Raw genomic sequence first — 26950 nt, 5'->3', positions numbered from 1 at the left:
ATGGCTGGCATGGCTCTGCAGCTCCATACGATAGCTTTTAACGCCAAAAGGTGCAGGCTGAGGCACCCGGGCAGAAAACTGGTGAGAGATGCGGGAAGAGATGCTCTGCTTCATCCTTTGCTGCCTTGTACTTCAGGGAGAACAAATCTGGCACTAAGCAGGATTAACACATATCAAGAAGTTTAGGGCCTTTCCAGTCATGTGGAAGAGGTATTGTGGCCCACCTGAGAAGATCTTCGATTTGGGGCATCAGGAAAATGGGCTGTAGCCTCGGCGGTCTTCTGTAACACCAGCTCATGTTGAGCTGTTGGGTTTCTGTTTCCTCTTCTAACGTTTTCAACTGCTTTTCGGGGACAGCAATTTCACCTGTGTGTGCTGTCGAGAGCAGCAGGGGCTGGTTGTTTGCAATGAGCACTGAAGCCTTGGTAGATGGATACTCTTGCAAGGGAGTTTATGTGTGCCTTCTGTGTTGTGTCCAGGACATGTGCACAGCTGAAGCAACTGCATCTCTGCTCCAAGTGGAGGAAACCTTCTCAGCATGCCTGGCACGGATAGATGCCCTCGTCCTCAGGCCTCTGCTCCAGGCAGGTAGGTCAGAGGACTACTTATTTTTTTTGTCTGTAGTTCTAGCCTTGAGTGACTGGCACACCTATGAAGAGATTTATAATTGAAATTCCACAGCTGAGGACTTGCTGGAGGCTGGTTTGCTGGACTAAGTGGTATGTAGAGATGTTTTATTGAAGATAGCGAGCTCTTAAGGATGCCTATGGCCTTTCATTCAAGTCTAGGACTGTGATTCCTGCTGGTTTTAGAGGTTAATCCACATTCTAACCAGTATCAGCCTGTGCACCCACTCTGAGGCTTGTTTCCAGCATGGTGCTGTGCCTTGCACATAGGCGACCCCTAAACTGTGCCCATTCTGCCTCTCTGCTCTTGGTCCATGGTCATGCCCGTCTTTGAAGGTAAAACTTGTGGGTGCAGGTTCTGAGCTGGCAGTAAATCAGAGCAGCTCTACTGAAACAACAAATCCATATAAATATTCACAAGCTTGTCTGGCCAAAAGTGGTGCGACTGGATTAGGCCTGTAGGGTGGTTCCCTCTCATGTCACTGCCTTTTTTGTCTAGCCTCCAAGGAGACTGAGAACAGCCCTTCGGGCCAGGGGCAGAAAATATTCCTCTGGTGCTTGTGTCTGAGCTGGGGCTGACCTGACCACATGTCCCAGACTAATGGGAAGGACTTAGCGTGGATAACTCATGTCATAACTTACAGGGACATAACGTGAAGTAATCATAATCTCCTTCCTCCTTGTCATTGTTTTCCTGTAAGAATATGTGTGCTTTACGCTGAAAAATCGGGCTGAGTATCACATACAGGCAATGTTTTCACCAAGATTTCTTGTAGTCAAGGCTTTCTGATAGTCTTTCCCCCCATCTTTTCCTCAAAGAGCCTAGTGACCAGAAAGGAAAGGAGAACTTCAAGCTTTTCGTGCTCCTGAATGATCGATTTCAAGCTCTCTGGAACCTCACAGAAGAAAATTACCGGATACTGAAACAAAAATGCAGCACCTCTGAGTCATTCTGCATCCAGGACATTTACACTGTCTGGAAAGGAGACCTGTTTCTAAGCCTCTACATCCAGTAAGTACAGAAGCATTTTGGAGTAGCATAAGGGACTAAACTTATCAACTAACTGGTAGGTTGGTGCAATTAATTGGTGCATTTAATTTGCTCAGTCCTGTCCACTAGTGTGCAGTTATCAGGTCAGGGAAGTGATTCCATGCGGTGCTCATGATGAATGCTACAGAATATAGTGTCTGTGCAGACAACACAAGCAGCCTTTTTTGTCGCTGTGAGTATGCTTGTAAGAGGCAGAATTTTTTCTTGCAAGTAGAGTGGGTTTTTTTAATGCATCTCAAAAATAGGAAGAGGATGGTGGTGGAGGGGGAGAATTTGTGCCTGGGTAATTTATGAGAGCAAAGCTTGAGCTGTCATCAGGAAGAGAAAGGCATGCACAAGCAGGTTTAAAGGACACACGTAGGGATGAGGAGAGAAGATGTCACTAGGCACATGTTACGTGTTTGTGCCACATTTTTATGCTTTTGGCAAGGGGTATGGTAGCAACTGATGGATGCAGCGCGATGTGAAAAACATATTGCCCCATTGCTGTTTCTATAATTAACGACGTCTGCTCCCCATCTGTCTGCAACACGAAATACAATGTTTACCAAAAGCACTGTACCGTGTGTAACCTTGGTGTTCCAGCATGAAAAATGGTTTAGAGCCATCTCGGATGACATAGAGATTAGACAGTGTTCAATCCTTCATTCGTCACATTGGCCATAAATGTGGCCGAGCCTTTGCCAGACGGGCTTGTACCATTTGGAACGGGGGTACACCGGCTCCTGGACACGGCTGTTCATCTAGCCTTGGTTTTGGTCTGCACGGAGGGAGGAGGAAGGAAGGACTTTTTGTTTTGTTTTTTGCTTGGACAGCATCATTTTAGAAGGCGATGCCCAACAAGCTTTGCCTTTACGTTACTGGGGTTTGGAACAGCGCGTGTTGTTCATTTGGGAACCGATTCAGTGAATTACAACTGGTTTGCCTTAAAAAGGCATATAAAAGGTGAAAACTTGTGCTGAGGTTTCAGGTGACACAAAGGAGAAGTTTATCTTGAGATGTCATTTCCCCTTATTCTGAAATTAAAACCTGTTTTTGTTGGGCGTCATGCAAAAAAAAAAAAAAGAGCCGGTTCCTACTCACCTCCGCTGACTCACTCTGCGCAGGCCTGATCCTATGTCTCGTGTGTATTGGAGTGATACAGGAGGAAGAAAAGCTGCTGTTCAGGGGTCTGAAAATCAGGAGTAAATACATGTCCCTGAAAGATGTAATATAGGATAATTAATCTGGACTTTATACATGTCTTATCTGAAAGCACTACTGGAAGAAAGCACGGTATTTGCTGACAAAATATGGCTCGATCTCCCTCTAGTGTGAGATGAGATACACTGGCGTGGGACACCTCGACTTGAATTTACCACCAGTGATACTTTTACTTCAACCAGCAGAAATTCATACATCTGAAGCTGGTATCTTAAGCTCAGCCTTTGTAGATTTGCTTTCCAGAACAGTTGCTGAAGTTCACTTCTGCTTATGCTAAATGGCAGGATGATTTAAACTTCCTGTAACGATTCTAGTGTAAAAGTCAACAGGGCAGTTAAACTAAGGAGCAGGCAAAGGGGACAAAAGGGGGGTGAAACAAGGTGAGAGGTAGAGTAGCCACGTCTTTCTCTGCCTCCTTCAGAAAGGTGGACTTAACATGACATTTTCTTCCCTCTGTCACTTAAACCCCGTCGCTAATGTGCACCTCTAACTCGTCTCATGCTTGTGTGTGCTTGGTTTTTTTCTTGCCAACAGATATTTCGTCACTTTTGCAAACTACGTCGTAGTCCACGGCTTCGAACATGCCGCAAAGAGCAAAAGGTCAGTGGGCTGAAAAATGCTTGCCGAAGGGGCTGACAGGAACACAGCGATATCGTATGGGTTAAGACACTAAACTGGAGTGAGCAGCACCGAGCGCTGCACCTCCTGTGGTCATCATTTCGTGGTCCGGCTGCCTCTCCTCTGAACCAGCCATACTGGCTGTTCCTGCCATCTTCTGAAGGCAGAGACAGCAGCTGTTGAAAGGTTTCCTCCACAGATCTCTCTCCATCTCTTTCTAGCCATGCACAACTCCTTTCGTAGCAGAGGAAGCCTGTAAATAAGGGGTGGGACCTGAGAAACGTTTCTGTGGGAATCTGGCAGGAAATTTCCACTGCTTGTCCCACATGTCACCAGAGTCTCGTGGAAATAGCGAATGAAAGCACGAGCACCTGAGCAGATTCACAGCCACTGTATCTGAGTCAACTTCTTGGTGTGCAAACCACCACGAAAGTCCTGCTACGTTCTGCACATCTGTGGGTTTGGTTCCTACTCGGAAAGACCACTGGGCCAGAGGCAGGATGGATGGAACTGTTGTTCGCTCCATTGCCTTATTTCGGTGTGTTTGGTGTGCAAATATGTTTGCACTATGTTATCTCCTGCTCTTTCAAGTCTTTCTATACTCTCTCTGGGACCAAGGTAGCATATGAAGTTTGGAAGGCAAAGGAGCGGCAATTTGCACAAAAACTAACTAACGAACCTTTGTCTTAATTCGCCCCCTTGCAGTGAAGCCTGGAAGCACCACAAGACAGTGCTGAAGCAATTCCTCACAGACTTCACCTCTGAGACCTCCATGTCGCTGGCCTTATACACTGTTCTCCACAAACCTATCCGAGATCATCTCGAGCAATATGTACTGCTCCTTACCAAGCTGAATGAGGTTCTCAAAGAGGTAGGAAGATTTACATGACGTTACTTGACTGGCTTATGCTAACATCTTGTGCAGGGCTTGCGGGGCTTTGTGGTTGTGTCAGTGAATCCCAAGCAGGCTGGAAGGAAAATGTTTTCCAGTGGACAGCTGGGGTGGTAGTAGCCAGCACCGGTGGAGCACAGCCCACCCAAAGGTCTCAAAGCAACAAACATTGGCCACTCCAGTGTAGTACGAGGTACTTGTCATATAGAGAAGCTGCAAAGAGACAAGTAACTGGCCTAAGGTTGTACAATTCTGCTAGTGGCAGAGATAATCCTAGATTTGGGAGGCTTTCCTTGCAAAGAGGGTGGAGAGTTAACTCTCCTTAGCCCTTTGGATGCAGAGCTGCTGAGTTTTTTCTGCAGCTGTAGCCCAGAGTGGATATCCTGCACAGCCATGCCTGAAGCATTGCTCAAGATCTGCCTTCTTTTATCAGGGCTCTGAAAAGGACGTGGTTACCACTGCCATCAAGGAATATAAGAAGCTGGAGTCTTTCATCAGCCAAGTCCTGGATGAAGCTTGTTTTACCAAGTCCTTATGGAAATCCTTGGGCTACAAATTCACAGTGAGTCATGGATGTAGAAAGTGGCTTGATGGAGCACTCTTTTGGAGGTCTTACACTTCTACTTTCCCATGGAGGAAATTTAATATGGATCAAGAATTCGAGGTTTGATTTGAAGGCAACAGAGCAGGGCAGTGTGGAAGCCTTGGAGAAACCTTACGGTCACTGGGCGCTTTAGAAGTTGAGTGTTGTGTCCAGTTTTGCTGTCACTGTCAGCCTGTGTCATGAGTCAGATGGCCTCTGCAGGAACTGTATGCTTTAGTTGTATGTCCTGTCCAAAATCCTGATGTTTCCTGATGCTTTTGGTCCCTCCATCTTGAAGTCTGTGGTTTCCTCTGCAGGACATGCTCTGTGTACCTGAAAGGAGACTGCTGGAAGACAGCAAAAATCTTCCCATCTCTGCCAGCACGAATCGATCAGACCGGATCTTGCTCTTTGATGATGTCCTCGTTCTAATTCAGGTGAGTCTGCAGTCTTTCAGAGGCATTAGAAGGGCAGCACAGAAAAATGGCAGTAAAAATCAAGTTCTTTTGATGTTGAGAATGCAGCAGAGCTTGGCTGTTGGCAAAACCGTGTCTGAGATCCACGCACCTGTGGTTTGCACTGGAGAATAAAAGAAAACCTAATGGAGAAGGAATAGAGGACCATCCACATAACTTTTTCCCCAGTAAATGTGTACTCTCCAACCACCACAGGCACCTTTACCTATGCTTGCCTATGAACCTGTTGATTTCTGTCCTTGCTTATTGAAAGGGCGCCTGATGGGTCAACGATATTATACTGTAAGCACTCAGGCATAGGACAAAGTATGATCTTTCATGGTTGACTCTGCTAGTGGCGTGAAGTTGCAGGTGTTCTTGGGGCTATTTCAGGTATTTAGGGCCTGGGTGTGGGGCAGGGAGTGTCTACAACCATGGGTAGTGTCTATAGGCATGGACAGCTAGATGAATAACACGTGTTCAAAGCGATTCTGCAGCATGTTAACTAAATCCAGCTTGGCTTGCTCTGACTGACAGCCTCTGTCATCTCGCACAGCTCTCTTCGTCTGCACCTGTCTCTGCTCGCTCTTTAGTCATGTGCCAGCCCCTCAGGTGTCCAAACACATGACTGCCTTGTGAGCTGATGAATTTTATGGGCTCTTCCAAACATGAGCCTTTGTGATAATGCTGGACAGTCCTACTGAGCTTGCAGGGTCTAGGCCTGAGGAAATAGGGTGGTGATTTTACATCCAACTTTACATTGTAGGCTTCTTAGCACTGTAGTGATCTCGCTGTGAGCAAGTGCCCCCAGGCTCCCTTTATAGCCAGGGGAGAGAAACATGCGCTGTCTGGGTGTGGTTTATCTGACCTATTTTAGATGCCACAATTATGATGAGTTGAATCATGCCCTCAACTCCATTGGCTAGGAGGAGAGCACGGGATAACTAGCTCAGACGGAGATATCCACATGGTAGTCATCTCTGTTTAGTCAACGGTTCCCACCACTATGTCTCATCTGCTGCTATGACTGTTATGGAGGCTTAGGGAGACATAACAGGACTGGGATTGAACTGGTTAGCAGGGACTACTGATGAGGGTGCCGGTGCTGGGAATCTGAACCTCTCTCCCTTCCTTGTTCCCCCAAATCTGGTAGATACATCAGTGACTTACTCGTGGGGAACTCCATGGTGCTGGTACCTCAACCTTGGCCAACTACACCCTTGCAGAGAGCAGCTCTGTAGTGTGGGCATCTGGATGTTAGACAGGGAAGGGAGATGTAATATTAAATGCAGTCTTTACCTAGTATTTCAACCATTTTATTTTCTTCTGTTTGGTGTGCTATTGATCAAAATAGCGACTCCTTAAACTCCTAAACTCCTTGTACTTGTGGGCTACTATTTGCTGCGCCAACTGGAGTCCAAATTCTAGATAGAAAACTAGGGCATACTTGGTGCCAGGGATGATTTCGGAGTGTTGTCATGTAACAGGGAAGAGACTCTTGTAGAGATAAGTGCCGTCTAAGTAGGTCTGTTACTGTTAGCTGTAGCCATAGCATTGTGGAAAAAAGTTCTTCGTTTAACACTTACTTCTCCTACATTTCTTCAGTCTACGAGGTCTGCCATCGTCGTGTGGGATAGAAGTGTGGACCACAAAAGAGGGAATTTACAGCGCTGTCAGTCTTTCTCTGCTGTTCAATGGATGGACAGAGTGGGGGCAAAGTGTGATGTTTACATCAATAACAGGAACATCTTCTCCCTTTTGTTGCAGGGAAACAGCTTTCAGAGTTTCGATCTGAAGCTTGTGTGGGTAGATGAAAACTGCAGGGAGAAATTGGCTCCAGGAGTGTAAGTGAAAAATTTCCATTTAGAGGTTAAAAAAAAACCCCAAACAACAACAACAAAAAAACCCACCAGTGTTCAACTTGATTGTGAAACTGAGAAGACAATTCAAAACTTTATCCCATCTCCTTTCCACCCAGTGGGATTGGTTCTGGGCTACAGGTAATTGCGGCACTTCTCGGATGGGGTCACAGCAGCCTGGACTTGCGTTGCTGGCCTTTCCTGACATATTGACATCAATCAATAATAAAATGGTTTTGGTTCCAGACCTAGAGAAGATGAGTTGACTAGTTGAGTACCTCTTGAGAAGGAAAAACTGACTGCAAAAGCACCATTAGCTTCTGAAGAGGAATGGGAAGAGCAGGAACTGCAGTTTGACTGAGAAATGTCTTTTCTATAGTCTCTGTAATGTCTTTTGCTTCACAGGTATGGGCTCCGCATTATAACCCCGGAAGAAACATTCCTTCTCTCTGCCAAAGACCCGCAGATGAAGGTTAGCAGTGGGCAGGGTGTTTCTGCTCCACCTGAAATACTATGCACCAAGTTTTGAAATAGGGGAATGGCATAGAGGGGATGGCAGCTCTGTAGTGGAGGCAAAACATTGGCTATTGAGTGGAAGCTGAAATCCCATGAAGGGTCAGGATTTTAGCTTCCTGATTAGAAGACAGATTAGTGGGCTCTCCATCTGCTTAAATGCAGCTGAGGCCTTTCCTCTGTGATTTTTGTCAATTTTTTTATTATTTAAAGCAGAATAACCACAGTGTGGGATTTGCTGGGGTTTTTGTTCCCCCCACCCCACGCTGTGGAGCCAATACTGTATTAGATGGCCAGAGGTGGCTTAGACAGTTGATGGCAGATGAAAAATATCTGGGCGCTGGAAGCGGACTGCCCTGGGCAGTAGTGTGGGCTGCAGAGCTTGGGACAGTACAGTCCCGTCAGTGTGGTCCTGTGCCAAGGCCAATTAGTGGTAGTGAGAATCAGGCTTAAATCACATGGAAGTGTTGTGCATTGGTGCAGTATCCAACTTGCAGGATCCAAGACAACACCTCCTGTTGAAGGGCTGTAACTCACCATCCCACCCAGCTGAATGGCGCAGGATTGACGGGAACCCAACAGCTTCTTGCTGCTTCTCCCAAAATACCTCTTGTGGGGAGCTATTATGCTTTCTTCACTCATTAGTCCAGCTCTCCTCTTCCTCTGCCCCCAGGCTGTTTGGCAGTGGAAGCTGAACCAGGCTGTCCGCCAGGCACTGAACGGGAAGCGAGATTTCCCACTGTGGGGCAAGACTGGTGAAGGCACCGAGCCCCCGTCCTGCCGCTTCTTCACCTACGTCTTCAGGCTGGAGGGCAAGTTCAAGAGCGCCACCTATGAGGGCGAGTGGCACTGGGGAAAGCCGCATGGCAAGTAAGGAGCCTTTTTTTTGCCCCTTTCCTAAGCAAGAACATGCAAGGATGGCCCTGCTGTCTTTGTGTAGCGCTGCCTGGATCCACCGGATGCGCAGGTGGAGGTATAGATGCCACGGTGTGGCTGTGGACATGGGGTGATCCACTCCATGCTGAGGGTCTGCACCGCAGACTCTGGGCTGGTGATTTCTCAGGGTGTGCCAGCCTCTCTGGTTCCTGCCTCGCTTGTTTCCAGAAGGAAATCTGATATGGAGGATGGATTCGGGGGGGCAGTTGGGACACATTTGCTCGATTTCAAGGCTTAGTCAAAGCATGAGTCCTGCCACGTGGTCTATTGTATTGCAGATGTCTCACTAGTGATACTGGGTTATGCAGTAGGTTGTAGAGGCTGCCCCTAATAATGTGGTAATGATCACATTGAAGGTGCTGCATTGGCTGATGCCTGTAATTAGGACTTAGACTTGAGCTAATGTTTGTTATCGAGACCTCAGCCTGAGGCATAAAATCTTGCCACCATGATGATAAAAAAAAAACAACAATAAAAAGTCTTTGCTTGTGAATGAGAGAAAAGTTTTATCCTGCGCTAACAACATCTATTTTAACATCCAAACTATTATCAAAGCAATTAAAAAAAAAAAATTAAATACAAAAGAGGCTCAAATGCATTTCTTGAGAACTGTTTGCTAAATGCAACTGAAGTTTAAAAGTGAGCTCTGCCAAAAGGGAATGGTCTGTAAATAAAAGGTTAAATGGTCTCAACCAAAATCTCTGTGACATAGGACAGAGCACGGTCTGTTTTTGTGAAGAAACATGAAATATGACCAACCTCCTCAGACACCAAAACAGGCTGATTTGGAAGTTTTATACTTCCTGAATTTTACAGAGCTTGTTTACAGTTGCTATTGAAGCAAAAAGGTTGTAGAGACTTGATTTGAAAGAGCCTTAAAATAGTGAGAATCTCCAAAATCAAAAGCTTAATCGTCAGTCTTCTGCGGAAGGGATTATGCCTTGCCCCAGAACAGAATTAAATAGGTGTTTGGAGCAGAGCTATGCCTCAGGCAGTCCTTTACATCATCCCCAGCACCTGCACTCCTAACAGACATGAAAACCACTGTGTGCAGACACAGAGGGACAAGCACTCTTCCTTGCTCTTTGTCTCCTCCTGTCTTAGGAGATGAGATGAATAAATACCTCTGCTGCTTCAGATTAAGGGACTTGACAGAGGCATCCCAATTTGTGGCAAAAATAAGTGACTTCAGGTGCTTTAATGCCAGGACTTTTAATTGCTTAATTACTAGGCTGTACTTCCCACTCCTGAAATTGCTCTTCTATGCGACTTGCTACTAATACAAGGTCACAGAGCAGCAAGGCTGGCCTTGGTGGCTTGTCCACCTCTGACATAGAGGCTGGCATGGCAAAGCACGTGAGCAGAAAGCTGCAGCAGTGTGAATCTGGGCTCTTCAGCCAAAACATCTGTGTTGTTCACTGTTCTGACCTAGTACTCCTGATGACCTGGTGTGGGGGAAGGAGGTACTGCCCCTGCAAAGTAGTTTAAACCATCCCCATGGCTGGAGCACGTGTTCTCTCTGGCTTGCTCTCCTTTGCTAGAATTTGTGCTAGCAAACCAAAAGGAGATGTATTTTAAATCCACTTCAAATTAATAATATCTGATCAATTCCCTATAAATGCCAGAAAAAGAGCCTGTCTCATGTAGGTGTTTAAAGCAACAGCCTCGGTGAAAGTCAAACAAATGTGTCATGGTTTTGGTACTGCCCCATCTTCTATTGTGTTTGGTCGGGGGATGTGTAGGGAGCTCACTATGTCTGGGATGATGCAAGAATTCAAACAGTGAGTGGGCGTGGGTGGAGTGGAAGACCGGGAGGGAGGGAAATGCGTTCACAACTGGGCATGGCCATGCAGTAATATGACCATGACATTGACCATTCCCGTCTCCTTGTTGCATTGCTAACTTGTGTAATCGCTTCTACAACCCCCACGCAAAACAGATGGAAAGATATGATCCCTTCAGGCCAGTGCTTGTCTCTTTTGTTTTCATAGTGCCTGGCACAACGAAGTTCTGGACCGTGGTGTCATTATGTCGTCTGCAGGGATGTGCCATGCTGGAACTTCAGCTGGCTTAATCACACGCTGCACTGCAATTACAAAAAGATCATGTGCAAGGTCCTAAATGCACAACCCAGCAACTCTACGAAAGGCTTTTGAGATTAGGGAATTTGGAAGAGGATTCTTCCCCCTCATTCCAGGGCAAGAAAACATTATGGTGTGAATGCTTACAGAGCAAACCAAAGTCCCAGAGGTGCCTGGAGAACTTCTGTGTCTCTGTCCCCTGAGGAAATGTTTTGATGTTAGCCATTTCTAGGTTGTGCCTTGATACTTTTCTGTTGCAGCTGTGAATGATGCTGGTGATCTCCCTTGTGTAATGGTTGCTTCAAATTACAGGGGGACGCTGAAGTGGCGTGATGGACGCAACCATGTTGGAGATTTCAAAGAGGGCTTGGAGCATGGGTAAGCCTTGAAAAACAGGGTGCTTCTTGCTTTTAAAATAAGCTAAGAGATGATTCCTCACAGAGGTACAGGCGCGCTGGTGTCTTGTAGGGGGACTCTATTCACTGTTACAGCCCAATTCATCTGATCTATTTTAGACACCTGGCTTAAGGTTGAGTTGACTGTAACCTAGAGTGAGTGGACAGGGAGCGTGCACAGATGACCGATTAAGATGCATTCAGCTGGATGAATCTGACCCCAGATCTCTAAATCTAGGTGTACTTATTCACGTGAAATACCTTGAAAAATAGATTTTTAGAAATATATGAAAAAACTTTCTTAAATGAGTTTTCAGGGGAAAGAAACCATACTGTGAAATTCAAACACAATTTTTCTAAAACTTGTTGAAAATAAGACTTCTAGATTACTCATTTCTACATGAGTCCAGAATAGTTTAGGTTTTTAAAAAGAAAAAAATGTCTCAAATACTCTGTGTTGGGATTAAGAAAGCAATTTGTTCGGCCAAAAGCAGTTGCTTTGGTACTCTAACTCACCTCCTAAACTGGGGAAGGGGGAGAGACAGGAAAAAAGCAACAACACTGGAGGTAGCTCTGTAGAAGAAGCAATGAGAAACTGTCTGCAGCTCACAAGGAGACGAGCTTTTCCTTGGAGCAAGTCCGTCAACGTCTGGAAATAGTGTCAGAGGTAGAGCTGACCCCAACCACGTAAATCAGCTTGGGAGTCTGGAAGGTCCTTAGCTTTTAAGCTTCATCCAGTAGAGCTGAATCACCTTTAGCCATGCTGACCTCTGCCATGTGCACCTTGTAGGTTTGGAATATGCCTCGTCCCACGCCGATCGGAAGACCGGTATGACTGCTATAAGTGCCAGTGGTACGAGGGCAAGATGAGAGGCTATGGAATCTGTGAGTAAGTAAAACCCAAAGACGACCTCTGGGGAAAAAGGGGAGGCCACGGATTTAATGTTCCCACCTCACTGTAAAAGGCTTAGTCACAGTGTAAAACCCAAGGTAATCCAGGCCCCAGAAGCTTTTGCTTTGGTGATGGGCAGTATGGCTTCTCACAAGCCCTGAGTCTCCTGAGCATTAAAATAGTAAGAGCTTCTCTGAAAGCTATGACCCTTGTAGCTACCTGAGGTAGCGTCCTCTGTGCCCTACAGGTGAGGACATAATTTTGCATTCATGCTTGCAATTGCAGAGCAGAGAGCACGTGGTGTGCCACCAGCTTTGGATAGACTTGGTGGAGCACACAGCTCGCTCTGCCTCCCCTGGCCATGCAATTTGAAGTAAATCTTGTGCAGAATAGGTTCTGTAATGATAGATGGGGTTGTGGGTCTGGAAATCATAGCTGTTATCCTGAAGGGAGCTGCTTCTCCCAGCTTGCTTTTCTTGCTCACTCAACTTCCTAGCTTAACCCCCAGAGCTTAACTTGAGAAATGGTGTCCAAAGTTTTCTTTTTTTTACTTGTCAAAATGCTTCTGGAAATGGTCATTGGCACGTCTGTGTCTCAAAGCGCTCCTGCTGGGAATTACGACAGAACCCGGTCTGTAAAGCACTGTATTGTGGGCACATGGTGGTGTTCCAGCCTTCCCCCCTCATCTACCTTCCCTTTAGAAAGCCAGAAATGGCAGCAGGGTCTTGCTCAGCAAGTTGTAGGTATAAACGGGTTTCATTTGCAGCCCGGGGGGTTAAGTGGACAGGGCCAGCTTGCTCTGTTTATGTAGCAGTGAGTGCAACAGCATCCTCATCTTCGCTTAGGTCACACGTGGCTTGAAGCCAAACGGGTTGGCCAATGTGAAGACTGGACTGCCCGTTGTTACCACACATACTTCCTCCTGCTTTCACTGAGCCAACTGTGGCAGAGGAAAGCACAGAGCCCAGCCTTCCAGCTGCTGACTATGGGACAGACCATCTTCCTTCCTACAGTCTGTGTGTTCTGCTCCTTATTTACAACTCAAACTGAGAGTACAGGACACACAGAAATCTCTAGGGAACTTGGAGCCAGCTGAGCAGCGCTGCACTAGTGTCAAATGTGAGAGCATGTTGATAATTATAGGGGATAGCTCTGCTTAGCGTAAGGGCTTTCTCTGTTGCAGCAGTGATGATCAGCTGGGCAGCATGGACAGAGCTAAGGGGAGCTCTTCTCAGGGGGATGAGCCTAGGAGAAGGGGTAGTTGGCAAGTGTAGAAAGGTGAAGGCAGATCTGGCTTCCTGATGGTTTTATCTATTCCCACTCTGGATTAACAAGGACTGAGTGGCCGCTCCCAGGACAATTGCAAGCCTACGTGTTGTGTCCCAAGTCACTGTGGTGTGACTAGCTTGGGTGATGAATGTTCCTGATAGTGAACAACTACCAGCTCCAGAGCTATCAGTCAAATATTTGGAATATTTGGCAGGCAGATGAGCCCAATCTACTAATTTTCCTGGCTTCCTACTCCAGTAGTAGCTGTCAAATAGGCACAGTCTAATTGAAATTCTGTTTGTCTCTCTCCCACAGGTATGGGAATGATATGGTCTACAAAGGTTACTTCAAAGACAACGTGCGTCAAGGGTTTGGGATACTGGAGAACCTCTCAGCTGATCATCCATTCAAATACACAGGACAGTGGGAAAATGACAAGAAGAATGGATATGGAGTCTGGGAAGACAAAGATAGGTAAAGGTGGTAGAGATCAGAGCTGGTTGTAGGTGCCTGACAGTTTTGTCCCTCTAACAAAGGGATAAAGCCTCATGTTTTGATGAGGAGACTTGGGAGTGAAGGGGGGATGTTTTCAACCTCTTCTGTAAGGCTTGGAGTCCTGGTGAAGCATGATATGAATTGAGTTTGTGCAGTACATCTGGCACTTGTACTGCATGGTGCATTATATCAGGTAAAACTAGTCTCAGTAAGTGACATATCAAATTGACTAAGATCTAATAAAACAGGGAAAAAAACCCATAATTTGTTTTCTATTGTGTTCCAGAGGGGAGAGATACATAGGGACGTGGCTCGACGATCACAAACATGGACAAGGCATTGTAGTAACCCAGTCGGGTGTCTGCTATCAAAGGACATTTCATGCTGACAAAATGGTGGTGAGTATCCATTTTCAGTGGACTTGCTAGATCGATGGGACATGGAATTCCCTCTCAAGGGCAAAATTTTCATAACCTTTGAGGGAAAAGAAAGCAAGAAAATGTAAGCACTGATATTTTACCATGATAATGTTTTTGAAGAACAAGGCCTAGATTAACTCTTGTTTCGCATCACCTTTCCGAGGCACAGGCAGGAACTAGATGTGAGACTGCCACTTCTTGCTCATGCTAAGACACTTTATCTGACTGTTTGATGGACCATCAGGTCACAATTATAGACCAGAACTCATATATAAAGCGCTGTGCAGTTATATATGATACCACATCTGTCTTACAGATGATTAAGCCTTTACCTTTCCAATGTGAGCTTACCTATGGCAAGTTGGCTGTCCAGTTCATTGAAAGTTTAGACGTTGGTGCAGAAAGCAAAAGCGATTGGCATCGCTAGAACTGGCTTGGAAATAAAAGCATTTCTTCTCATAAAAAATACACGCTTAAAAAAACAAACAACCCCTTCCCCACTCACCAAATTAGGACGAAATGTTTAACATGGAAACTTCATCGGAAGGGCTTTCCATAAAAACTCCATCTGCAGGGATCCAAAACAAAGCTGTCTTTTGGTGTGCCAGCTGCCAAAGGCTCCTTCAACTTCACAAGGCTTCCGGGTGGGGAGCAGTCACTTCAGGTTTCCTAGTGGAAAATTGGTACGGCCAAGAAGCTTCCCTTGGAAACCTTTTATTTTTGCCAGAAAGGGCGCTTTCCATCAAGAAAACCATTCCAGCGGAAAATGTGTTACAGCTCTAAAAGTGACCACATTTTCTGGCTGGTATGGGTACGTATAAACCTTCGGGCCCAAACCACGGTCTAAGCCCCAGCAAGAAGAATCTTCCCCCACTGTTAGAAATTATTCTGTGGCTGTTCTGCATCTGGGTGCCTTTTTCCCTGAAATGTGCTACTGTAATGAGTCGGGGAGGCAATGGAATAAGATGTTTTTCGAATGCTTCTCGTTAAAGCCCCACTGACTGCACAGCAAGGGACAAAGCTAACGCTGCACAGCAGCTGCCTTCCTCTTTTCTCTTGATTGTCCTGCAAAGAATGACACGATCGGCTACAATCACCTCAAGGTCATAGGATTGGGAGGACTAGGAGTTTGACCCTATGGCAATGCTTGGTGACTGTTCTTAGAAGAGGAACCTGCCTTTTGTTCCTTTTTCTAGGGAAATGAATGTAATAGTGCTGTTGTTTAAAGCCTCCTGACCACCCAGTATGTTGCTGTGATGCCTAATGGGTCATCTCTAGAGCATCTCCTTGCTTTTCTCTTCAGCATTGCAACGCTGCGTTGGGCTTTCAAAAAGGTTCTCAGAATTGGCAGCCCATAAATATTCCAAGCTGGTGGCTGTTTCTAGATGAACTCGAGTAGGTAGGAAGTTAATGTCATGAATTCACTACTTCTGCTTTCAAACGAAGGGTTCTGGGATTCTGCTTTTGGAAGATGACTCTGTCTACGAAGGGAACTTCACGGAAGATCTGACGTTTGTTGGAAAGGTGAGCACTTCCTTCATCTCAGCCTTTCTATACAGCTGCTGGATTTCTAGAAGGACTAATCTTTATACCTTCCTTCTCCACTTCCCCCAGTCCCCTAGAAAACAACTTTTTCCTGTTTTTTTTTTGTTTGTTTGTTTGGTTTGGGTTTGTTTTTCCTGTTATCGGCCTCATTCACAGAAGAAAGGCTGCAGCTGAGAGACTTCAAGTAGCTGGGGGCTTTGTGCATTGTTTTGGCTTTACTGCTTTGTTTACACTGAGGGTTTGGGGTTTTTTGTTGTTTGCGGGACATTTTTGGCCACGCTTTGCAGCTGCAGTTGGGATGCTTTTGTATTCTTAGAACAAACGTTTTAGCCTTTGTAGTGGTTGGGAACACAGGAAATGATGTATAAACCAAACGGAGTTGCAGTACCAGCACTGCGCAAACGGAACTGAGATGTTAACATAGCTGAGGGATGTTGGAAGCTTAATTTTGCAAGCTGGATGCTGACACGTTCAATATTTTGTGGTTGATCTTTAACAGAAATATCTGGTCAAAGTGTTCACAAAGTGCCCCATTGCAGGGAAAACTAGTCCTCCGGCTTGTTGCAGAAATCTATGATGAGCCTGCCAGGAAATGCGTGGTTATATCAGACAGAGTGGATGTCAAAAGAGACACTTGGTGACGACTGCAAATGAGCCCTGTCATTTACTGACTTGTCATGGCAGGAGGAGTTTGTCATCATCTTCTTCATCCAGAAGACTCCAGGAGGATTTTGCAGCAACTCATTATAGTGCTTAGATACCGCTTCCTCCAAAATTAACGTTTAGTTTTGGTGGTTAGTCTAGAAAAATCTGTTCTTTATCTAAAGATGGAGTGCCTTCTGCTATTAGCAATGAGGATTTCAGGCTCGTGTTCAAAGCTAGACTAGTTATGATATTGTTTGGCTTTGGGTTTGATTTAATTAAAACTTCTAAGTTTGAGTCAAGCTACTGCATGTCTTCTGTATTTGCCTGGGAGACTTTAAGGTTTTTCTTGGTAGCAGCAAACATCTTGAAAGCCCTTATGGTGAATATCATGTGATTCCCCTTACCTGTGAGGCCAAACTTGCTTGTGGTTTTAACAAGCAGAGGGAAAACAGGATAAATTGAAGTTCCGTGTGTTCGCTCTAGGTTAAGAAATAACTATTGTCAAATTTAAGCCAGAAAATTTTATAACTCAAAGAAGATATTGGGCATTTGTAAAGCGTAATGCAAGTCTTCTACTCTGCGGTTGTGGCGGTCTTTCCCTTCCAGAATCCTGCGTGTGTCATTCAACAGCAAGGATGTGTTTTCTCCAGAGACTGCCACCTTAATGACTCGATTGCTTTGGATGCTGAAAATGTGCACCTCCGTGCTGGAAGATGTTCTTAGCCGCTGTTTCAGGAGCTGGCTCTATTGAAAAGAGAATTTGACATCTCGGTCCAGCTTGTTTCCTCTCACTAATGAGATTTTGGCAGGATAACCCTTTATTTCTCCGTTGCAGGGAAAGTTGTCCTTTGCCAATGGCTTCACTCTGGAAGGAACCTTTACCAACAAATTGGGCCAAGGCCTTCAGACGCACGGCATCCTGAACACGTCGAACGAGCAGCTGGATGAGAGGATAACCAAAGCGTGAGCAACAACAGCTGACTTCTTGGGTCATGGCTTGTATTTTGACTCTACCTAGAGGAGTACCGGATCAAACCCCACAGGGATCAAGGCAGTCATAGAATCACAGAATGGTTTGGGTTGGAAGGGACCTTAAAGAAAGCCTGTGATCAATTCACCAGCAAAGATTCAGATTACTGATGTTCCACGCACCAGGAATTTTTCTTCACCCAAAGTACTTTCTTGTCAGGACAATAGGCTTGAGCTGCTTTTCACTGAGTTACCAGTTACGCACTGCCTTCATTCTCTGCTCCCATAGTTCCTGTGCTAATATCTGATTCTGAAGAACCTTCTGTATTTGAAAGTGAAGTCTGAAATAATTGCTGAGGGATGCCGAAAAGCCTAATGCCACATTATGTTTTGCAGTCAACTGGGCCTCGAGGAGTTCCCAGTGGAGAAGAGGTGGAAGGGAATCTATGACCAGTTCCTGGAGTTCATCCAATCTGGCTGCAAAGAAGAAACGGAGGAGTCTTTCACAGGGTTCCACGTACAAACGAGCAAAGAGCTGCGGAAATCTCAGGAGTACCTCTTCTGCCAAAGGTAAGAGTATTGCAATAGAGGAGCCCATTTCTGTAGAGAGGATAGTGGGTTTACATCAGGGTCTCCAATGCATTAAAGTTATGAACCCAAGGTTTATCCAGCTGTTCCTGCTCATGAGACACGAGGATGAATTTTAAGCCTGAATTTAAGGCTGTGCTGTTGAGACTGAGTCTTATAAGTGAAAATTTGAATGGGATTCATTTGAATCATCGTAAGCATCTGCATGTGACCCGGTCGTCATCGGCTCCTCTTGCGTTTGAGAGAAATCTAGCTGACATCATCAGCTGATGTGGAGCAAACTCATCTCCCCTTAAGAAACTATCTAAAATACATCAGACAAGCACGTGCAGGGTGCAACCCAGGCTGGTTGCAAAGGGAGGTGAAGGCGATGAATTTAGATAATCGCAGGTGTTGTAAGCCAGTGGAGCAATTCCATTGAAAAGGGTAGAGAAAAATTCATTTGTTCTAATAGTCTTATTGCTCCCTTGGAATGTACCTGCAATACCAATTTGGATTTATCCCAGTGCTTGATCGTGTGGTTTTCCTTCCTCACCTCTCATCTTTGCAGGGGAACTGAGGATGTATCCTGGAAGATAGAAGATATTCTTGAAGAGCTTGTCCAGCACCAGGGTCTGGAGTCACTACAGAGTTATTTAGAGAAGGTAAAGTTTAAAGCCATAATGATCCCCGAGGTCATAGCAAGTTTCTGTTTCTTTCTGTAGGCAGATATAACATCAGCAGTGACTTCAAGAGTCTTCTCTAAATTATATGTGAACACCGATGCTTGTGAAGAAGAGGGTTGTCCTTCATGCTTTTTGGTCACTCATTTTGTGTACAGCTGTACAGGCCAGGAAGCGATGATAAAGCTTCACTCTTGGTTCTCAAGCTGTGTCAGGGAATAACCCGCTGCTGGAAATGATTAAGAAACTTCCATGCACTCTCAGTGATTGTTTTTCACTCATCCAGCCTTTCCCTGAAGCACCCTTTGCTCTCTCTTGTATATCACAGCAAATCTCATCAGAACAGCAATTCTACTAAGCACATTTCTGCCTGCTACTGGGAGGAGAATGGGCTTGTGGAAGTAAAAATAGACCAAAATTATAGTTGATTACCTCTAGGCTTGTTCTCCTTTGCTGACAAGAGAAGGTTGGGTGGCCTTTCAGAGTTATCCTCTACCAGTGGCAAGGACTGACTTGTAAAATTTAATTTTCCTCTATCATGCAGGCATTGAAGTCTTCCCTGCACCCACTGGGAAAGCTGCTGAAGGCCTTGACGATAGCTTTTCAGGCAACATATTCTGGGATTGGGGCCAACAGACACTTGCTGACTATGGCACAAGAGGAAGTCAAGTACTACGCAAAGAAAATATGGGAGTTTTACCAGTAAGTCAAGCATGCTGAGCCCGTCCAATGGCTATGAGCATAGAAGGCTTGTGGAATAGACCATTGGGATCCTTTTTTCAGGTGACAGGGCTGCTTTATTTCACAGCATATTCCTTGGGAGAGTTGCTCCAGGATGGTGCTAGATAAAGAGTTATTTGCAATAACTGAGGGCATATGGACCTAGAAAACCTTTATTATGCCCATTGCTCAGTATATGACCCAGGGGCTTTAATGTGACTAAATTTCACTGAGTTGTGGTAGCTCAGTGACCTGTTACCCTTTATAAGACTTCATTTAGACAAGCACAAACATGAACAAGAAACCTCACTAAGTAACGAGGATGGCAAAGTATATCAGAGCACATAAGAGTGGGGTTCGATATCTATGTTTGAATGAAAAATAGCTGAAGCTTAACATGCCTCAGCTCAACAGGAGGGAAGAACATGCCATGTAAGCGTGTTGTTGAGGCTCCGTGCTGATGCGGGCAGTGACTTTAACATGAGGTTGTTCACTCGTGCAGTTGTGCCCATGGGTAATTAAGGGCTGGATCAAAGGCATGATTGGGGTCTTGTTGCTGTTTTGAATGTCTTTTAGGAGAGGATACAAGAAAATGCCACAGTAGGCAGAGGTGGGGAGCTCTGCCTCTAGCTGCACCCAGGGTGGTATCGCCTTAAAAAAAAGAGGTTGGATAAAAGCTCTGTTGTTCTGTCGGTGTAGCCTTGTGTGCTTGAGGGAGGCTGCCAGCTCTATGATGAGGCGTTGTTTGTCCCGGAGCAGTCTGAGAACAGCAGCACAGCTGATGGGAACAAGACAGGTTTGATTCAGTTCATCTGAGCTGAGCTCATGAACAGCACAACAGGGCTGACAGCCTGAGCAGTGGTTCATGTGAACGTGATTCCGAGCTCAGTGCCGTGTTTCCGAGCTCAGTGCCGACCTTGGAAAGCTTGCTTCATGTCTCAAGACCTTTCAGGTGTAGTATGGGGAGGGAGACCCATCTTATTCTGCTGTGCCCCTGGCTAAGTTTCCTAGGCTGATATTCTACACCAAAAAAAGGCGACCTCTCCCTAATCTCCACTTTAAAACTAAGGAGTTTTGTCTTGGAAACTTCAAGACAAACCCAAGCTACTTTTTCAAAGTGTGAACATCCCCTAATGTTTATAGATGGGTTAGAGAATTGATTGATATGACAGGTCCTGAAACCTCATGTCCCTTGAGTGGGAATACAAGGAGATGGTGTTCAATGCAGACCACAGTTAGGATCTCCAGAGTGACCACCCTACTCTTCAGAAGCTATGGAGATTTTTGAAACACTTACTCATTCCTGGCAGCTTCTGCTGGTAATGGAGAAAGCCTCCAAGTGAAACTTGAATACTAAAATGACACTGCAAGGATTAGAGAGAGCTTTACTGGTACCCCACTTGATGCTGGGACAGCTGAGCTCATTTGTGAATAACAAATTACCCTTAAAAAAAGGAGTGAGGGAACTAAACCTTGGTTCTGCTCCTCTTCTAGGGGTTTGCTCCATCTGGCACTGGAACAGAAAGGCCAACTGCCTGCAAAGAGTATGGAGGGAGATACAAGGTATGTGTCACCACTAGTTTTAATTTTAAGCTTCTTGGACGTATGAGGTGTCTTCTAGAATACATCAAGTTCTGAAGTGATGGTATTTGTCCATTTGAGTCAGGTTTAGTGCCCACGCTCCTCCCTGAGTGCAAAGCTTTCAGTAGTTCTGCGTGAAGCATGAGAGCAACTTCTTCTAACCACGTTATCTAGCAGAACAGGGTGGGGAGTCAGTACTCAGCCTTGCAAGATTACCCACAGCAGCTCCTGTGCAGCAGCATGGTTGTGTGTGAGACAGCAGTACAGCACTACCATGAGCTTTGCATTAGTCTCAGGAACCTGTTCATCACGGGGGTGGTGGTTTCCACACGTGTGCTGTGTGGCTTTTGGTAATACCAAGGCTGTAGGTCTCACTGTTGGACTCTACTTTGTTTTTCTCTGCCACAGTGATCAGAACGCATACAGTGTGGTCCTGCCGCTGATCTTGCCCTGCTTCTACCCCGAGCTTTTCATGCTCTACATGCTCTATCATGAAAGAGAAGATGACCTCTACTGCCAAGGGATCGTGGACCTAAGTCTGTTTCCTGACATCAAGCTGCTAGAGTTTCTGGATGTGCAGAAGTGAGTGGCATTTTTTCACCCCAGGATGCAACTCCGCGATACCAGCTGGGAAAGTAGCAGCCAGGGAAAGCTCTGATGGCACAGGAGGAAAGGACATATAACCTGTTCCTGCGTCCATCGTTGTCTGTAGCACTGAGGTTTTTCCTAGGCTGCCAGAGGAAGTCCTGTTGTGGAGCACGTGCAACACCATCTGGAAGGGCAATATTGACTAGTGGAAAGCTGCTATTTATCTATACTAATTTTCATTTTTGTGTAGCAAAAATCTTTTCTAGCTTACAAAACAGATGGTTTGCTCCAACTCAGGACCAGTCAGACAGCATATGAATGTGTCTTAGAAGTGGCCATAGTCCACCCAATGGTATATCTGCTGTAATGGTGTAGGCACACAGCCTCACAACAGGGGAAAGGCTGTGGGGGCAGATGTTTCCTTCATCCATTCCTGCAGCTAGGCCCTCCTTTGGAAGTGGTATGTGAGGACCAATGACTCAGATTCGAGAGGCACATGAGCTTTTCTAACACAGTATCGTCTGCAGCTCAAGGACTTAAGCACAGTAGCAGGAGATGCAGAGTCTCAGTTTGGCTTTTTGATTCAGTCTAAACTCAGTGAGAGGAATTTGAAAGTGTTAAAACTCTCCATTGATTATTACAGGAGCATCTGTGAGTAAAATGAACCCTACACTCAGGTTAGTGAGTCTAAGCTATTAATTCTTCCTGTAGCAGTGTAATGAGAGGAGCAAACTCAGCCTCAGGCACCTACAAGACTAGCATCACCTCGAACGAGGAGATAAAAACAGTCAAAACTGACTTAGGGTGGAGTTAAGATGTGGACACCTGCCTTCTAAATCTTCTCTCTGTATCTCCTTTCAGACACCTCTGGCCTCTGAAAGATCTCACCCTCACAACCAACCAGGTAGGAAATAACTCTAAGAGTCAGCTTTGGTGTGTTCTTGAGATGGCATCGGGGCTACACGTTGGTGCTGGCTAATGATGGAGCTTCACCTAAGTAACCACAGGGCAGGCTGTCCTCAGAAACCAGGGCCACATGACATGTGCTGGTTAGTTATGATCTGTAGGTGTGGCATATGAATTTCCACGGATGGGAGTATGAGCTCTGCATAGGATTGCTTCGTCATGCTCTGCTCAGGGGTGTTCCAAAGACATTTGTGTTCAGAATGGCACTGTGTACAACAGCTTTATTTTGCCCTCCTTTACGGGCAGCGAACATGCTTCTTTTGGGTGCAGCGTGGAGGAGCCATCTGGTGGCTCTTGGAGAGATGCTCTTACAGAGGCGCAACTCTTTCTCTCCCTTGCAGAGGCGGTCCCTCATCAAAGACAAGTGTTTCCTGTCCGCCACAGAGTGTTTGCAGAAGCTGATGTAAGTCACTATCCATGAACTCCGACTGACAACCAGGGATTTTCTGTTTTCTGGGAAACACCATAAATTTAGACCTGTTTACAAAAGCATTTCTGGATCAGCCTGCAAGATTATTTAAAGAAAAGTTGTTCATGATATAATTTCTGTTTAAAAGAAAAACAAACTTCCATAGAATTATTATTTTTCTCCCCCAAAATACCAAGACAATATTGATCGTGTTTCAATGCAACCCTTCCCTGGCTAATATTCCTCCTTAATTTTGCGGAGATATTCCTTCCCAAAATCTGACTGATGGAGTTCGGTCCTGTCAGCGTGCACAGCAAACTGGGCCTGGCTGTGACTGCCTGGTCAGGATAGAGCCCATTGCCCTGGGCACATGGAGCTACGTGAGGGATCTCTGTCCAGTGTAGCATCCCAAGATGTTAATGCAGAAAAGCAGACCTCAATTTAAGAAGCTCAGCTTGATTTATTGACGTCCAGCCTAGGTGGCAGTGCTGCAGTAACGAGGGGGAAGGAAGTTAAAGGGCGTTAGGGAAGTACTGTGGGATCCATCAGACAGGAGCTCTTGGGTCTGCAAGTACACTGGTGCTGGTGAGAGCCTCCCTATGAAAGCCAACGGGCACTTTGGTGAAGGCTTTTGAGATGGTTGATGGACTCTTTCTGCAGCATGACAGTCTGCTCTGATTTATTTTTTTTTTTAGTTTTACTGCTGTATCTCTTTAGCTGGGTAGTGGAAGCATGTTTGACGTGGCTGTTTTCATACTGACAGCACCACGGTGGATCCCCGGGAAAAGCTGGTGATCCTCCAGAAGACATATGAGGAGATAGAAAGCACCGTGTCCCGGGTGGTGGAGAAGGACTACAAGCTCCCCATGGATGACCTGTTGCCCCTACTGATGTATGTTGTATCCCGAGCAAAGTAAGTGGAAGCTTTTCATCTCCCCGTGCTGCTGCTGTGTGATACCTCAGAGAAAGGTCAACCACGTCTCGAGGCCAAATAGTTTAAATGAAAAACTGGGGTTTGTGTTTTAACGTGCCTTTTCCTGAGCTGTATTGGGGTTTCTGTGTGCTGCTGTCTGCCAGCTGTGGTGTGATGCTGTTGACCATGACATAAAGTGGCAAGGGACTTTCTGAGTGTCCATCTCTTCTTTGAGAGGATAATTCAGGGTTGTCATGGGAGAGATGAGACCTGCATCTCAGATTACCACAGAAAATAGGAACATGAAGCCTTAGACAGCCAATTGTTGCTGCCTTCAAGGCACCATCTATACATTGTCCATCTATTTTCCATTCTCAGTGGGACACTGTGATTCAGTTTGGAGACCAGGAAGGTCTTGAACATTGACCATCTAGTAATTAAGACTTTTCCTGTGTAAGAATGACTGTAAACGCAATTTCTGCCAAAGGGGCTCTGCCTTGTGCTGTTTCACTGTAACTGCAGGAACCTGCTTACATCCAGTAGAATGAAACTGTACTTTTTTTTTTTTTTCCTCACAAATTTGAGTCAAAATTCTTGACTGACTTCCTGGATATGCTTGGTCTCCAAAAAAGGGTGAAATGTTAAAACTCAGGGCCACAAAATCCAGAAGCCTTTTTCTTTTTCTGCAGTCCAGTTGGACGATCCAGGTTTGTTTGCTAGGCAGCTTGCTTGACCGTACATGAGAGAGGAGGGGAATAAGAGAAACTGTGAAAAATGGAGGAGTTGAAATTTTCTTATGATTGAGCATCTTTGCTGAGACCCAGTCATGCCAGATACTTCAAGGACTCAGTCTCCAGAAGATCGAGCTGATGCACAAGGAATCAGCGATGGGCTTTCAGATCCGTGCCTCCTCCTCGCCACAATCTGATTTCAAACATACACCCACAAACACCGGTGCCCAGAGATTTGTTCTAGTTGTGACTTTTTGGTTGGTTTGGTTTTTTTTCCTTAGGATACAGCACCTGGGAGCTGAAATCCATCTGATCAGGGACTTGATGGACCCCACCAATCAAGGGGGACTGTACGACTTTCTGTTAACAGCACTGGAGGTGAGGAAATGTTTTCAGCAGTGACAGTTGCAAGCTGCAGTAGCTTTTCTTGAAGAGTAGAGATACTGATGTTCTATACTCTTCAAATCTTAGAGGTCTGTTTCTATACCTAGCACAGGAGGTTATTTTCCTTCTAATCTAGAGAATATGCTTACAACATGCAGATTTAATCCTGCCTTCGGGGGCAGTATAGCTTCACCTAGCGCACAAGAGACCAGAGTTTTGGCCCAAAGTTCCAAAACATCTCCTTAATGGGTTGCTCTGTTCCTTGCCCAGTCCTGCTACGAACACATACAGAGGATGAGACTCCACCAAAGAGAGAACTGCCCCGTGACTCACAGCTCCTGAGCCCGAGGACCCGAAAGGAGCCTCCTCCCTGCCGCACTTTCTTGACCAAACACTGTTGGATGAAGAAGCAATCAAGCCACGGCTGTTCTGGCTGCCTTTCAAAAGGGAAGGACGGTTGTTTATCAGATGAGGGTTTCTTGTTGGGTTTTCTCTTAGTCTAGCTACGATCACAAAGCACAGACACACGGATGCTGTGGGCTACAAGCCTTCAATAAACCACCTCAGCTTGCATTGGGGAATCTCTTTGCGGAAAGTGGCCAAGGTTTCTTTTGCCCTGTAGTTTTTTTTTTTTCACTTTCCTGCAAATAGCAACCTGCCCTGCAACCTCATCTAACTGTCCTCTCAGCTGCTGTGTGCGTTTTGGATTCGTGAACTGACATCAGGGAGAAGAGGTTTTTGTTATAGAAAGGGGTCAAATGAAACCACAAGAACGACACTGGTGGGACTATTTCTGGTTGGCAGAAATGGGGCGTGGACAGGAGAGACCATCTCCGTGCTCCTAAACAATCTGTTCCTGGAGTGAGGTGGCTTTTCCCGTAAGGAAAAGGAAGGTTTTTCTATTCCTCTTCCTACCTATGCCAAACTGAGTACCTCTCCATTGCATTGTAAAGCTGCTACGGACTAACTTCCTTGGTTTATGATAGTTACAAGTGTATATTTATACTCTGTAGACTCCTGTTAAATCTCAGGGATATCACACTTGCACCTTGAACATGCTAGTGCTGCTTTGTAATCCTGCAGGGCTTCGTGTGTGCCTAATAGAAAGGGCCAATGCTGTCCTGGAGCAAGAAATCTCGAATCCTGGTGAGAGAAAACACCTGGTTTTCTGCACTGACAGAGCTGCACAAACACTGGTTTTCCTGGGCGCACAGCTTGGTGCTGACAGACCCCCCCACCGACACCAGTGGGGTACAAATCAGATTAGAATCAGGCTGGGTTTTATGCTGCCTTTACAAAAGGCAAATGGATGTTTGGTGTCCTTTTCCTATCAGACAAAAACAGGAATGTCTTGAGCTGCATATTTGGAGCAAAAGCTCTTTTGAACTAGATTTTAACCCTTTTTTTTTTTTTTTTTTTTTCAAGTTTGACTTTAAATTGTCCAGGTCTGTGACTTCAGGAAAACAAAGCAAAACAAAACTCTACAAGCTGTTTTATCCTTTTTATCACAAGTATTATGCTTTAATAAATAGTACACTGATTACAATAGTTAATATATTGGAATAAGAGTATCCTAATGTATGTTTTATGGTAACTTTGTATTTAAATAAAGCTGTTTAATTTTTAAGAGAGAGTCCAGGCTTGCAGACTTCTTATTCCAACCTTGTTGCTGTCTTCAGGCATTTGAGAACCCGCTTTCCTCTCTTTAGCTTTAGAAAACACGTGGCCCCCTTACTGCCTTCATCATTCATGGGAATGGAAAACCTGAACTACAAATTAGGTTCCTAATGTAATTGTAAGAGAGACTGAATCAATAAAACTGATTTTTGTGCTTCTGTTCCCTGCCAAGTCAGTAAGGAGAACACGCCTTAAACTTTAAGAGAATTTCCTGCAGTTAAACTCCTATTTTTTACTCCATTGTCTCACACGGATCCCACTGAGCTTTAGCAGGCCTTATGAAGG

General features: G+C 45.4%; 1 protein-coding gene across 1 annotated transcript; it reads left to right on the top strand.

The window, feature by feature from the left end:
• Positions 1–25330, top strand: ALS2CL (ALS2 C-terminal like). Its single transcript, XM_009946290.2, has 26 exons — positions 1–81; positions 480–588; positions 1446–1638; positions 3415–3480; positions 4204–4369; positions 4824–4952; positions 5291–5410; positions 7196–7272; positions 7693–7759; positions 8474–8670; positions 11130–11195; positions 12003–12101; positions 13689–13847; positions 14155–14266; positions 15734–15811; positions 17313–17440; positions 17843–18016; positions 18585–18678; positions 19241–19398; positions 20911–20979; positions 21406–21579; positions 22447–22489; positions 22893–22954; positions 23724–23873; positions 24886–24982; positions 25259–25330. Exons 1-26 carry the CDS (start codon positions 1–3, stop codon positions 25328–25330), a joined length of 2940 nt encoding a protein of 979 aa, XP_009944592.2.
• The last annotated feature ends 1620 nt before the right edge of the window (positions 25331–26950 follow it).

Source organism: Leptosomus discolor, chromosome 6, assembly GCF_034619465.1.
Source record: "Leptosomus discolor isolate bLepDis1 chromosome 6, bLepDis1.hap2, whole genome shotgun sequence".
NCBI lineage: Eukaryota > Metazoa > Chordata > Aves > Leptosomiformes > Leptosomidae > Leptosomus > Leptosomus discolor.
Note: the sequence above shows the minus strand (reverse complement) of the source record. Positions and strands in the feature narration are given on the sequence as shown.

Bases quoted from the DNA above. Each gene is read 5' to 3' on its own strand.
- ALS2CL (XM_009946290.2), top strand. From the start codon at position 1: ATGGCTGGCATGGCTCTGCAGCTCCATACGATAGCTTTTAACGCCAAA. The intron at 82-479 runs GTGAGAGATGCG...TGTTGTGTCCAG, and splicing joins GGCACCCGGGCAGAAAACTG to GACATGTGCACAGCTGAAGC. The intron at 17,441-17,842 runs GTGAGCAACAAC...TATGTTTTGCAG, and splicing joins GATGAGAGGATAACCAAAGC to TCAACTGGGCCTCGAGGAGT.